We start from the raw sequence: 14,283 nt of genomic DNA, 5'->3' as shown, positions 1-14,283 counted from the left end.
ATTTATTGATACATTAAATGGGTGTTTGGGTTAGCAGTCCTGCAGCTCCAACTGCCAGTACACCGAACTCTCATATTTATTTAAATGGAGCGACGCCTGCGAGCTAGTTCAGCCAGACAACTCGAGCTGCAATGCCATACACGTCACATGTCCCACTCTCATAACCATCATCCAATCCTGCCCTCTGCCTCTCAAATTGGCGGTCTATTTAAACTGGGGAAAAATCTCCCATCTCTCCCTCTGCCTGTCAACGCCTCTGCTGCTGCATGCCTATTGCTGATATTTCTTCTTCCCCGCCGCCTCCCCAGCTTCCACCTGCAGGCTCCGGGGGTGTTTAGTATGTTTTGCTCATCACTCCTCAATGTCTGCATGTAAACTTATCTGCAGGGAGTGATGAGGCCGGAGCCTGGGCACCAAACATGAATATGTATTTGCTGCTACAATAAACAATTTAAATGTGAGTTGTCTGACTGAACTAGCAATGAGTCCAGCATTAGTGTTAAACAGCAAAATATAACGTTTTGAGAAATCCTAGTAGGGCTTATCAGGAAGAAGCCCTATAGTGCCAGAACATGTCTGTGATTGAGAAGCTTTTTGTGATGTGGACCTGCATGGACATGGGGACAAGATAAGAGCACCACTTCATGACTACATGCCAGAGTTATGTGTTGTTCTCTTTTTCAGCAATTCTGTGCACACAATGTATCTAATAAGTATTTGGGCTGATCTTAAAATGACTGAAAGGCCAAAAAGGGGACTTGAGTGAAAGGTAGGAGACATTAAGTAAATCCATTAGCTTGTTTTGACTTCATGTGGCGTATTTGACACTATGTTTTTGAATTGTAATAGTTTATTTTGTCATTTTTAGATTTGCTGTCAACTGTCTACCATATGGATAGTGAAAATGTGAGGTGTCACCTGTTTGTAGATTATGTTCTTGAAGATGTTTCGGCCCAGTTGGGAGGCAGCAGACAAAAGTGCAGAGTCAACCGATGACATCACTGAGGCAGCAAGGGCTCCCATACCAATCAGTGAGACGACGAAGGGGCAAAGATGCTGAAGGGCAATAGGCAAAATCATACCAGATTTACCCTGCTCGTATGGGCTGGGTGAACCAAAGGAGGTCTGGTTCCAATCTGACAGACATTAAGCACATGTAAATAAACCAGAACATCAGTTATAGGGTTTCACTTTAGAGAGATTTTGTCAGAAAGTTTAGAAAACATAAACTGTAGAAAATAAAACAAAATAGTTAAAAAAAAGAAAGTAGTTACTGGTAGATGCTGCTGCTGCCCCAATGATCAGGGATGGGATGCCAAGAATTGGGCATAATACTGCACCAGCATAGCAGGTGATCTTGGCTTGGGAATCTGTGGCTGTGGACAGGACTCTCTGGTAGAAAGCCTGGTAGCAGATCCCTCCAAATGCCTTTTTAAAGGAATAAAAAAACAGATTTGATTGCAATTGAAATGATAAAATTGTATTGGAGTTATAACTGGGAGCTGTTAAATTCATCTTTTACTATGAGTAGTATGTCATCTATCCAGCGGCCCGTTTGCTCCAGCTCCAGTTTGCCGAGCCATGGCTCCTGGTAGAGACTGGAGACCGCAGAAACAGTGAAGTTGGCAGAGGTCGGGCTTGTCAAGATAAAGGGCACACAGAGCCACTGAAATAATGAGGACAACAGGATACAGAGTTAAACAGTATGCTATTACTGGTGCTTTGAACCATATAACATGCATCCAACAAAATGGTCACAAGTTGTATTTTCGAACAGAACTGGCATTAGTTTTGGTTCTAGTTGGTCATTAGCCGAGGTTGTATCCCTGAGAGATTTGTTTTCTTAAAGGTGACATATTATGCTCTTTTTTATCAAAATATATTGGTCTAAGAGGTCCCAAAGACATGTCTTTAAATTTATGCTCAACAAACACTTTGAAATCAGATTTTGGTCTGCCTGTAAACCCCTCTTTTTCAGCCCTGCTCAAAACAGGCTGTTTTCTGTGTCTGTGCCTTTAAATGAGAATGAGCTCTCTGACCACGCCCCCTCAGGAAGTGGATGTGTTACTTCAACCCTCTGAATTTGATCCAGAATCTGATCCTGATGGAGAGGCGCCTGCAGCAGGACCTTTCTGAAGGATTGGTCACAAATGTAGTGTTTCTTGTTGTTTTATTTGTCCGTATGTCGACGTGTGTCTTGGTACACAGCTACGAACATGTAGCTATGTGGCTATGCTAACTAGCGCTAGCACTTTTCCATGAAAAATAAAAATCATCCGCTAGATCTTCAAATCTGCAGACGTGGGGCGTAAAACCGACCTTTGTGTTTATTAAGACAGCCTACAACTAGCATGCCTCCCTCCTAAGCTCCTTGTTAGCACACATTTGTTCAGGTAATGAAAAATGGAGGAGGGGTTGAGTTGTATTTTATACAGTCTATGGGCTGAACAAGCTCAGAGCTCTGACTTCCGTTACAGACCGGATGTCGTTGTGACGTATGAAAAAAACTGAAAACTGAAACGGCTCGTTTCAGCACTCATTTACAGAAAGGTGGAGAAATCAGAACAGGGGCAGAATGGATTTTTTTTCATTTTGGGGGGGTTTGTAGACATGCCAGGGTCACATATTTCAGGTGGAGAACCATTAAAAAGTTGATTTTGCATGATATGTCACCTTTAAAACATTTGATTTTATTTGCAAAACTACATGAAAACATCTTAGTTTTGGTTCTAGTTGGTCATTGGCCTAGCCTGTGTCCCTGAGAATTTTGCAAGCTTAAAACATGTTGTATAGTTTGCTGACATAATTGGCTTTAGTTATGGTGATACTTGGTCATTAGTTTAGCCTGCATCAGTGAAAAACTTGCGACCTCAAATCTGATATATTCTGATTTAGATAAATAGCTTTGGTTTCAGTGCTACTTGGTCATTAGCCTATCATGCGTCCTACATCAGGCACATCAGGTACATCTGATACTCAAATTATTCAAAAATCTCTCCATATAATCCTGTTCTGATCACATATACAACAGCTTATCCAACATGAGGCAGGTTGATGACATTTTTCATAAAAATCAAGATTGCAGCTTTGGAATATCCTGAATCCGTTATTAAATCTAAACGATACAAACTCGACAGTAGATTATGTTTCTGCACACATTGTAAAAGCTGACAAGCAAATCTTGAGAAGCCAAATACCCTTGCATCATGTTGTGCTGGAAGTGGATTGGATGGAGGAACTAGCCTAGCTTGGCAGAAAACCTCTTAGTCGCATGTTCTGTCACTGTGGCTTGGCTTTGTCAATGGATGTCTGCACTAAACTCCTTGGCAAACTATTTAACAGTTTTCAAAAATGTAACCACAGGCTGCAACAATCAACCTTACTGTGGTGCCAGACCAAGAGTCTTAGAATAATCGAACCTAGTATGATTCATCCTCTAGGCATCATGATTATGTCCTAATAACTTTATTTGCAATCCATCCTTTAGTTTGGCACCTCCTCTGTTTACTTACATATTTTGCCTCAGGGTCCCCTCATTAAGAAGCACAACATATCTCTTCACTGTTTTGTCAATTACACTCCAACACACTGTTTGTCCAACTAAAATGCCACAGCTGCTCGTCTCTACAAGTACTCCTGGACTGCTTCCAGGACATGAAAGACAAAACCTTTTAGAGGTACACAAGCTAAAAGCTTAGGTAGTTCCCCTACCCCTTCAACTCTGCCAGCTTAATTTACCACAATCTTGGCTCGATTCCTGCATGTGTTGTACCCTGTGCCAAATACCATCGGGAACATTTTGACTCCTCCTCTAAATTTGAGAAACAAATGAACTCAGTGGTGTGAAGCTTTTTTTTTTCATTATTTCAACTCCAAACCTTCCTAAATGAATCCGTTTTAACTGACCGAGATGACAAAAAACTCATCCATGCTTTTGTAAAACCTAACCTGGACTTCTGTAACTTCTCTACATGGGAGTCAGTCCTCCCACTCACATCTGCAGCCTGTGCAAAATTCCACAAGATAAGTGGGAGTACATCACCCTTGTACTTTCCTCCCTCCACTAGCTCCCTATTGTTTCAGAGCAAATTCTTACATGTTATTACTTCTTTTTAAGTCAATCCATGGATTAGCTCCCTTTATCTGCCACACCTTGTAATCCCCTGTACTCCTGAGAGACTACTCAGGTCCTCTGAGAAGTCTCTTCTGGTTGTGCATGCTTGACCCTCAAGCATGACCCTTTAAATGTATGAGCAGTTTTCAATCTAAAGACGTTTGGGATCAACTCAACCTTTTACGACTTTGTAAGCTGTTTTATTAGCCACTGCCTGGGAGGCGTTATAGTCGGCACAAGCTAATTTTATGTGCTGTACGTATAAATTTGACTTGACATCATGATGGAATATCAAGGCCCACAGGATGAACTTCTGATTGGGGAGTACAGATTTCTCTTTTTGGGATGGAATTTAAAGCAAGATAATTGTAACATTTCATATGATGGGCGCACAGAATGTACATCTGTAATCAAATTTGCCCGCCACTGTTAATGATAAAAATTTAATTCTGCATGTAACTGTATCAGGGGCAGTAATCAATTTAATATAGGCATAAAGCCTCTGTGCTTTTCTTTAGGCAGTGTTTAATGCTTCTCAACACAGTGTGAGCCATCTTTTGTTCAAAGCTTGTTAAAGTGTTTTGTAGTTGAAAGAAATCAGGCTGTGGTGGTTTGAGTCAGGTTGTTAGATAAATGTTATTAAATGAGTCACTACAGATTCCGATCATTCACTGGTTTGCTTAAGAGTTGCACCGTGACGGAGTCTCTGCAGGGTGCATAAATTGTCTGCTTTAAAATGATCTGCAGCCTGTTGCACCAACTGGGTGTAAACCATAGACTGTAAATAAAACAGCGTTGCTCCGCCTCTTCCCGTTGTACGGTTCTGAAGCCAAAAAATCCCTCTCCTGGGCACCGCCATTGTGCAGCCAGAGCCTGTGAAGCCACTGTAACAAGCTCCGCCCTACAGCGTAGCGTCACAAGACGCTGTGTGTCCTCTGAAGTTTCCCTCTACGGCGGCTGTGAATCAAAGGAAACCCGGAAGTAAAACCTCGTTTTTTAAACTCGAAAAAGAACGAAACGAAAAAGAAACTTTTCAGGAAAAAGAGGCCTTGAACACAAAACAGTCAAATACTAACCACATATCACCACAGCATGGAGAAACATTCGTACGACGTTTATTTATTTTTTAAAGTTTGACTGCTTCATTTGAATGGGGGAGACAGATTTTTTGACCTATACTGCAGCCAGCCACCAGGGGGCAGACACACTGCAGAAAGCTTCACCACCAGGGGAGGATCCGGCTCGCTTGGTGTAAACTCAAACTTAGGCTAGTTTGAACGCAATTTCTCATTTAGGATGGAGTTTAAACTCTACTAACATTTTGGGCGTTGCACCAGCTGATATAGTTCCAGCGTTAGCCTAAGTTCAAACGTAATTCTTACACTTAGCCCCTAGTAGGTGTTAAGTCCTTTGTAGAGTATATCGGCTGCCATGGAGTGTCGTTTTAAAAGGTGGGATGATTTGGAGGATGAGGAGATACAGAGGGTTCTCCAAGCTATATTACGTCGGCATATCCGCGAGAGATTACATCCTTTGGAAAAATCTGATGACCAAGATTTGCGCTCCTGGGTATTAATGCTGTAGTTGATCATTTTACCACTTGATGTCACTGTTATTATACACACACCGTAGATTAAGGCTTTAGGCTGTAGTTATCACCTTACTTTAGTTTGATTCAGCTGTCAGTCAGTTCTGAGAAGATTAGGCACGAAAGATAACACTGCATCAAAATTGGTGCTTTCCTCTGATTGGCTGCTGGAAGTGTAAACATCATATCTGCGACAATGTTGTGTTTAGTTTGGACATTACAGTCTACTAGTTAACATGAACCTATCATCTCTGTGGTGAAACCAAGAAGCAACCTCCGGTCTAAAATTATGAGTCCAATGGGGGAAGTGCTAAAAACTGCAGTTCATCGAGGATCCGCTTGAGGCTGGCTCCGGAAGTACCGGAAGTCACATACACATGAATGAGAAAAAGACGATCTGTACAGCAGAAATAAACATGTTTACAGCCTGGTACAAAAGATAAGTGTAGTCTGGATAGCTCATTTCTCTATCTGCTCTCACTGCAGGAACACTGTAGCTGTTGGCTAGGAGGCTCAAAGCCCGCCTCTTTACGTTACACTGGCTCAACAGCAGCAATATGGCTGCTGCTGCCGATTGGCTTCAAAACAGCGTTCAGAAACAGATGGGTGACGTCACGGATACTATGTCCATATTTTATACAGTCTATGGGTGAAACCAAACAACAACACAACTTAAGTTACAAACTAACTGGGGGGCATGGGCTTCATAGTTTGAGACCAGAGGTTGCCGCTTGGTTTCAACGCATGGTTTAGGGTGAACTTTACACCCTAACTTAGGACACAACTTAACGCACAGCTGGTGCAACAGGCTGCTGGAGTGGCTGCACTTGCCCTTGCTTGTATATGCACACAAGCATTTAATACAACTATATTTAAATGCTTTGAAATAACAATGATTGTACCAAGCCGAGGAGCATGAGGCTGAGCTGGATGACATCAGTATAGGCCACCGAGTACAGTCCTCCCATTAATGTGTAGATAATTGCCACAGCAGCAGAGATGCACACAGCCAATGGGGATGAGATGTCCATGACCACACTCACTGTTCCTCCTGGAACCTCAAACATATAAACAGAGTCAGACACTAACACATTTCTCCTCACTCAAACAAAGCAGCTAAAAAAAAACAAAATCTAATAGCAGCACAATTCACAACGGAATTTATGTTGATCTTGATAGAGGGAATGCTATTCTTTGTTACTTACCCAGTGCACCAAGAATGCATGCTATCCACAAGATATCACCAACGAGTGCGGGAATGAAAAGGAACGCAGATACAGTGTTGCCATATTTCTCCTGAAATGGGTCCATGAGGGTGACATAGTTCTTTGACCGGATTGGCTTGACAAAGAAGAGAGCACCTAAGGTCACACAAGACACACTTCTGTTAACATTTGCCCTTCAAAACACAATTTCAATGTAAACAGGGAAAATAGTCAATTTTATTTACGTCTACTGTGGATGCATTATACATTCCCAGTGTATCACATTGTATGTATCAGCATGTTACACATGAAGCGTTATTTATGACCTCACTCACCTATTATCATATTTATGGAGAAGGCAATGGGTCCAGTCGCCCACACTAACCCCTTATTTGGATCGTAGACCACTTCAGCATTACCCAAAATATAACCTCCTCCTACCCAGGTGGCTGTGAAACATGAAGGACAGAGGATGGTTATACATATATGCAGATTAGTCAGCAAAACACAAGTCAGAACACTTAATTCTTGATCTTGATGTGTCACAATACTTCAGTAGATTAGAGCCAGAGGCAATACAGTCATCATGTACAGTGCTGTGAAAAAGTATTTGCCCCCTTCCCTATATTTTTGCACATTTTCTCACTTAAATGTTTCAGATCATCAAAAAAAATTAACATTAGACAAAGATAACCAGAGTAAACACTAAATGCAGTTTTGGAAGAGCCTTTGTGTTCTTTTTGCCCAATCTCTTTCTTATTATGGAATCATGGACACTGACCTGAACTGAGACAAGTGAGGCCTGCAGCTCTTTAGAAGTGGTTGTGGGTTCTTCTGTGACCTGGATGAGTCGTCACTGTGCCCTTTTGATCAAGGTTTATCCTTCAACTCCCAAATTCAGCAAATCTCAAGGTCAGCCTATTTTCACTTGCGCAATATTTCTAAAATTTGACACATCCTATCTCAGAGCGACGCAGAAAAACTAGTCCATGCATTTGTTACCTCCAGGTTAGATTACTGTAACTCCCTCTTATCAGGCTGCCCCAATAAGACTCTTAAGATTCTTCAGCTAGTTCAAAACGCCGCAGCTCGAGTATTGACTAGAACTAGGAAGAGAGAGCACATCTCTCCAGTGTTAGCTTCTCTACACTGGCTCCCAATAAAATGTAGAATAGAATTTAAAATCCTTCTTTTAACCTACAAAGCCCTTAAAAATCAGGCACCCTCGTATCTTAAAGAGCTCATAGTGCCCTATTACCCCTCTAGAACTCTACGCTCCCAACATGCAGGCTTGCTAGTTGTACCTAAAATCTCTAAAAGTAGTATGGGAGGTAGAACCTTCAGTTATCAGGCCCCTTTCCTTTGGAATCATCTACCAGTCAGGGTCCGGGAGGCAGACACCCTCTCTACTTTTAAGAGTAGGCTTAAAAATTTATTTTTTGATAAAGCTTATAGTTAGAGCTGGATCAGGCTTGGACCAGCTTTTGTTATGCTGCTATAGGCCTAGACTGCCGGGGGAACTGGCTCACTGACACACTGGGATCCTAGCTCACCCCCTTCCCCCCTTCATCACTTACTTTAACTCTGCCTGTCCCATTAAAGTTACTAACCATAGACCTTTCTGAGTCCCTGAGCTCCATTGTCTCGTAGGTTCCTCTGTGCTGCCGTAGACGTCCTCCTGCTGTGGACGATCTGGACTCCAGCGGCAACAGCTTCTACTACTCGTCTCATCACTATCACCTCTCTCTCTTACTCCCCTCTATCCCTCTTTCCAGACCCAACTCAGTTGAGGCATGATGGCTGTCTAACATGAGTCTGGTTCTGCCTGAGGTTTCTGCCTGTTAAAAGGAAGTTTTTCCTCGCCGCTGTAACTAGCTAAATACTGCAATGTGCAATGCTCATGATGGATTAAGGTGGGGTCAGACTGAGTCTTACCCTGTCTTGAAGTTGGGTCTCTGTTCATAATTTGACATAGAGTGGTCTAGCCCTCCTATGTTTGTAAAAGCATCTTGAGATAACGTTTGTTGTGATTTGGCGCTATACAAATAAAGATTGATTGATTGATTGGAGTAATTTTGGTATAGGCCGGACACTCCTGGGAAGGTTCACCACTGTTCCAATCCTTCTCCATTTGTGGATAATGGCTCTCACTGTGGTTCTCTGGAGTCCCAAAGCCTTAGAAATGGCTCTGTAACCCTTCCCAGACTGATAGATGTCAATGACTTTGCTTCTCATCCGTTCTGGGATTTCTTTGGATCGTGGCATGATGTGTTGCTTTTAGCCCACTTCACTTTGTCAGAGAGGTTCTATTTAAGTGATTTCTTGATTCAACAGGTCTGGCAGTAATCAGGCCTGGGTGTGGCTAGTGAAATTGAGCTCAGCTTTCCAAAAAAATCTGTTTTATCACAGTTAATTTGTGATTTAACAAGGGGGGGGGGGGGGGGGGGGGGGTAACACTTTTTCACACAGGGCTAGGAGGGTTTGCATCACTTTTTCCCTAATAAATAAAATCATCATTTGAAAACTGCATTTAATGTTTACTCTGGTTATCTTTGTCTAATATTAAAATTTGTTTGATGATCTGAAACATTTAAGGGAGAAAAATGTGCAATAATATGATAAATCAGGAAGGGGGCAAATACTTTTTCACATCACTGTAGGTATGACATTAACTGTGAGAATACAGTGTGGGCAGGTGGCAGATTTAAACCCAAAACATGTTATAATGAAAAAATATCAAAACTACAAAATATGTACACACATCAGGATTGAGGAAACATTATTATGCCCACCCACTGTACATTGAGGAAATAAATTATTCAACTTATATTGAAAAGAGTCCCTCAACACCACTGACTTTTTAATTAATGTCCTTAACAAACTACTCAGATAACATAATCAGCCCCACAGAATTGACTGTGATAATCTTAGATGTCATCATAACCATTTTTGTAATGCTACCTGTCATAGTAAAGATGCTGACCCAGATGTTTAGGTTCCGCCCACCAACCATTGCAACTTCACTGCGGTTCCCAGTGCACTTCTTCTCCTCACGTTTGGACTTCCTGGATGCCCAGATACCTGTGCCCAGTACGATCATGTAAAACACGCCAATGGACAACAGTCCTAGCCAATTCACCGCCATCTTTGCTGTCTGTGGGGTTAGGACAAAAACAGTAAAATGTTAATTTTTTCCCCTTTCATAACACAGTCGACACTGGGCATGCATTGCCTCAGGCCAGATAGTAAAAACAAGTTGATTTTTGTCTGTGAATCACAGCACACAAAACATGGGCTTTGGCTAAAACACAGTGTTGGTACAGTAAAACAGCTTAAGGAGATTGTAACAGTGAAGTTTGCAATACATTGATAAGTGGAGCTTTGTTTCTATAAGTAATGAAAGGCAGTGCAACCAAGACTAGGAGTGATAAGATAAGATAGTCCTTTATTTGTCCCACATACAGAGAAATTAAGTGTCACAGCAGCAAAGTAGACAGTGCAAAAGAGTATAAAGCAAACAAGAGCCTATAAAGTAACACTTATTAAAAAGTTATTAGCAATTAGAATTAAAAAGGTAAAAATAAGCATATCTTACATATATATATATATTATTGGTTCTAGAGTCTGACCACTGCAGGAAGAAAAAACCTGCAATATCTCTCTGTGAGACACCGTGGGTGAAGAGGTCTGTCACTGAACGAGCTACCTAGTGTTGTTACGGTCTCCTGGAATGAAGCTGAGAAGCTATTGCGTAGTTCAAAGAACCATCCAGAAACACATACAAGGAAGAATAGAAATCTAGATAGTGAATGGAAATTTTTAAAAAATACCATCTTGTCTGTGGCTCAGAACCCTTGTTAAACCACCCACTTAAAAATGTGACCTGACTCAACATTCATGGAATTTCAGACCTCTCTGAGAATAATGACTTCAGTCAGGAAAGTGGTGCTGAGGTACTGTAAAATAACCTACATGTTCATGCATGCAACTGCAACACAACTCATGCAAACACATACATTTACAGACAAATGTGCATTCAAATGAAAACACATTAGAAATACAAAATGCACATTAACACTCAATTTTGAATTCTACATTAATTATAGTATGGACTGATAATTTGATGATGAAATATGTTCTAATAAGTACTTCTTTAATAAAAATTCAGATACACAATTATGCAAAGGAAAATGTCTAACAGTGATTGTTAGATTCTTTGGGAAGTTTACATAGTTTGACAGTATGCCCTGGCTATTTAAAAAAAAAATAAACGTTTCATGGATAATTTAACCATCCTGTTATGTTGCGGGTCAGATTGACCCTTTCTAAAGTTAAAAAAATATATATATACTGTTCAAAGTATTTTTTTCGGTATGAAACTTCTTCTGCTTGGCTCAATAGGTGAAATTATCATATAACATGTAAATGGTTCATATCACATATTTGCACTTCTTTTAGGAAACATATGACTTCCAAACCAGCTACATGCAGAATAAAAACCTAGGCAATATGTGACAGAAGAGGTGTCTTGTGTTCATTTATCAACATCACTTCATAAAATAAATAAACAAAAATCCATGTCATTAAAATACTATTGTATTTATATAAGTCTTTCAAATATACATTAATGAATTTTCATAAAAACAAGTGAGTTATTCTCATTTAGCAATGATCTGTGAGAAGTAAAGAGCACAATTGCACCTAATATTGCTTTAAATGGTTAGTAATGGAGTTGATAATGAGATAAAAAAAAACACTTTTGGATATTTAAATGTGCCCAGGGTCAAGTTAACCCAGGAACATTATTGCTGTTCCTGAAACGAACATAACAGGAGGGTTAAGGGTGTCTGCTCTTTCTTTTGTCAGTGTTAAGCACGTGTAAAAGCTGATCCTTTTAAAGAAGCAAAACTTACTTCATTCATACATTCATGTCACCGTTACTTAAAGGAAAAATTCCTCTCTATTTATTTTCAAAGTATTTAATTACCTGTGTTGCCCTCAGATAACGTAGAGAATGGGTAGCCTATAAGCATGTCCAGAGATCCTCAAAGCCAAGTGTCTCAACAACAAGGAGGGGCAGCTTGTTATCCATGTATAAGAGAGCCATGGTGTAGTTTTAACCCTTTCTGCTCATCTGAGAAACCACTCTACAACATTGAGATTTTTGAATTCTGCTCCTGCTCTTTAGGCACTTTGTTATTTAAAGCATTCAGTCATTTGCTATCCCTCAACAATGGAATTTCATTCACTTTAAGGGCAGAAATGCTGTGTTATGTGACAGCTAGACTTCTCTCTATAGTGTATGCACAAATAGGCAACTGTTGGTGTTGTTAAGTGCCTGTATCTGCCTTTTTTTAAATGTTGCTTAACTTAAGAGTCAGATTTACCTACATTACCAAACTTGTTTGTGTGAGCTATAGTCAAGAGATCTTTTTTGTTTTATCGCCAAACATAAATCACCTAGACCCAAGGCTATTCAACCAATTATTTGGTCGGGCCAGATTTTCAGACTAAGGACATGAGCTGGGCCCAACATTTTTTAGCAGACAGTGAGCAAAGTTAACCATTTAAAAGAAAAACTAACGCACTGAATGTTTGCCACATCCAAACGGGAATAAACACCTTAAAGAGCAGTACTTAAACTAAACCTATGCTGAAATACTGCTTCTTTAAATTTTAGATTTCAAACACATAACTTCAACACATTTTGACAGGTAAATACAAGCACATGTTAAAGGTGACATATCACACTTTTTTCATCAATATATATTGGTCTAAGAGGTCCCCAAAACATGTCTTTAAAGTTTATGCTCAAAAAAACACTTTCCACAATCTGAAATCAGATTTTGGCATGCCTGAAAAGTCCTCTTCTTCAGTCCTCCTCAGAACACTCTGTTTTCCCTCTGACCACGCCCCCTCCGGAAGTGGATGTGCCTCGGCTCTCCAGCACGTTGATCTAATGTTTACATGTTGGCTGAATATACACGGCTGCTCAGAGATCGCGTTACTTCAACCCTCTGAATCTGATCCTGACGGAGAGGCGCCTGTAGCAGGACCTTTCTGAACGATTGGTCATAGATTTAGTGTTTCTTGTTGTTTTATTTGTCAGTATGTCAACGTGTGTCTTGATACACAGCTACCAACATGTAGCTTTGTGGCTATGCTAACTAGCGCTAGCACTTATCCATGATAAATAAAAATCATCCACTAGATCTTCAAATCTGCAGACGTGGGGAGTAAAACCGACCTTTGTGTTTATTAAGACAGCCTACAACTAGCATGCCTCCCTCCTAAGCTCCTTGTTAGCACACATTTGTGCAGGTAATGAAAAACGGAGGGGGGATTCAGTATTATTTTATACAGTCTATGGGCTGAACAAGCTCCGAGCGCTGGGGGTTTGTAGACATGCCAGGGACACATATTTCAGGTAGAGAACCATTAAAAGGTCAATTTTGCATGATATGTCACCTTTAAGGTGCATATGAACAAAAAAAAAACAAAGTGCAGATTAGGAACACCATCTTTTGTTTTGGACACATCTGAAAGTGCAGAAATGAATTTTTGTAAGAACTTGTCAGTGTTAGTAAAATATTTTTTTCTTGCCGGACCCAAGTCACAACCACTCAGCAGTTGCTTTCGGGCTGCATGTGTGCTGTAAGAAGCAATGGTAGCAAGCTAGCAGTTCATGCAAACAAGCTGTATTCAGCAGCATAATCAGGTTAGCAGTTAGCAATGTGAGCAAGTTAGTGGTCAGCAGTGATGTCAAGTCAGTAATGTTAGCAAGTTAGTAGTTAACAAGCAAGTAATTTATGATGTGTCCACAACAAAAACTTAGCAAAAATATTTTGATCTGGTACTGGATCCAGTATCCTTCAATATCAAGATTTATGTTCTTTATTTAGTGCAGCCTGTACTTTTTACAATCAGCCTTGAGAAGTTTTTAAAACTGCTATTTGCATCTCTTTGCCATCTCTTTTTATTTAATTGTTTTCGTTCAGTCCATACATGTTTCTGAGTAGTTTCGCAACCTTATTTCAACTCTAACCGTTGCGTTATCAGAAGTGGAAATTTACTGGACAAGCGAGAGATGCTTCAAAGCACACCTCACACCAGGCCTGTATTTTTTGTTCCTTTTCTTCCCCATTATTTTAGATTTGGTGAAAGCCATAAGCCACAAGTTACAACCTGTTTCATGTATTTTTGCGCTTCTTCAGAGTCTTACTTTGAGGAAACAACAACAAAGAAAGGGTCTTAACCTGTTCACACTTGTTACATGAGTAAACCTTGTTTGTTCAGAAGCTTGCCAGAGTTTAAGCCATCAGATCCCTTTTGTGTGCAGACTCTTAACTTTTTGGTGTCTGGTTCAGATTTTTCCC

General features: G+C 40.4%; 1 protein-coding gene across 4 annotated transcripts in view; it reads right to left on the bottom strand.

Moving 5' to 3' along the window:
• Positions 1 to 14,283, bottom strand: part of LOC117804740 (high affinity choline transporter 1-like) — a 47,445-nt gene that overhangs the window by 4,815 nt on the left and 28,347 nt on the right. For 2 of the 4 annotated variants that reach the window (XM_034673078.1, XM_034673077.1), the window contains exons 2-8: positions 9,869 to 10,061; positions 7,243 to 7,356; positions 6,908 to 7,063; positions 6,605 to 6,753; positions 1,523 to 1,666; positions 1,275 to 1,428; positions 919 to 1,136 (exon numbers count right to left, since the gene is read on the bottom strand). In XM_034673078.1, coding sequence (XP_034528969.1) covers positions 919 to 1,136; positions 1,275 to 1,428; positions 1,523 to 1,666; positions 6,605 to 6,753; positions 6,908 to 7,063; positions 7,243 to 7,356; positions 9,869 to 10,052 — 1,119 coding nt within the window. In that variant the 5' untranslated portion in view covers positions 10,053 to 10,061. Of the gene's footprint in view, positions 1 to 918; positions 1,137 to 1,274; positions 1,429 to 1,522; positions 1,667 to 6,604; positions 6,754 to 6,907; positions 7,064 to 7,242; positions 7,357 to 9,868; positions 10,062 to 11,894; positions 11,968 to 14,283 lie in introns of those variants that run through there. The other 2 variants (XM_034673076.1, XM_034673080.1) reach the window with 2 other exon arrangements.

This window comes from Notolabrus celidotus, chromosome 21, assembly GCF_009762535.1.
Source record: "Notolabrus celidotus isolate fNotCel1 chromosome 21, fNotCel1.pri, whole genome shotgun sequence".
Lineage (NCBI taxonomy): Eukaryota > Metazoa > Chordata > Actinopteri > Labriformes > Labridae > Notolabrus > Notolabrus celidotus.
Note: the sequence above shows the minus strand (reverse complement) of the source record. Positions and strands in the feature narration are given on the sequence as shown.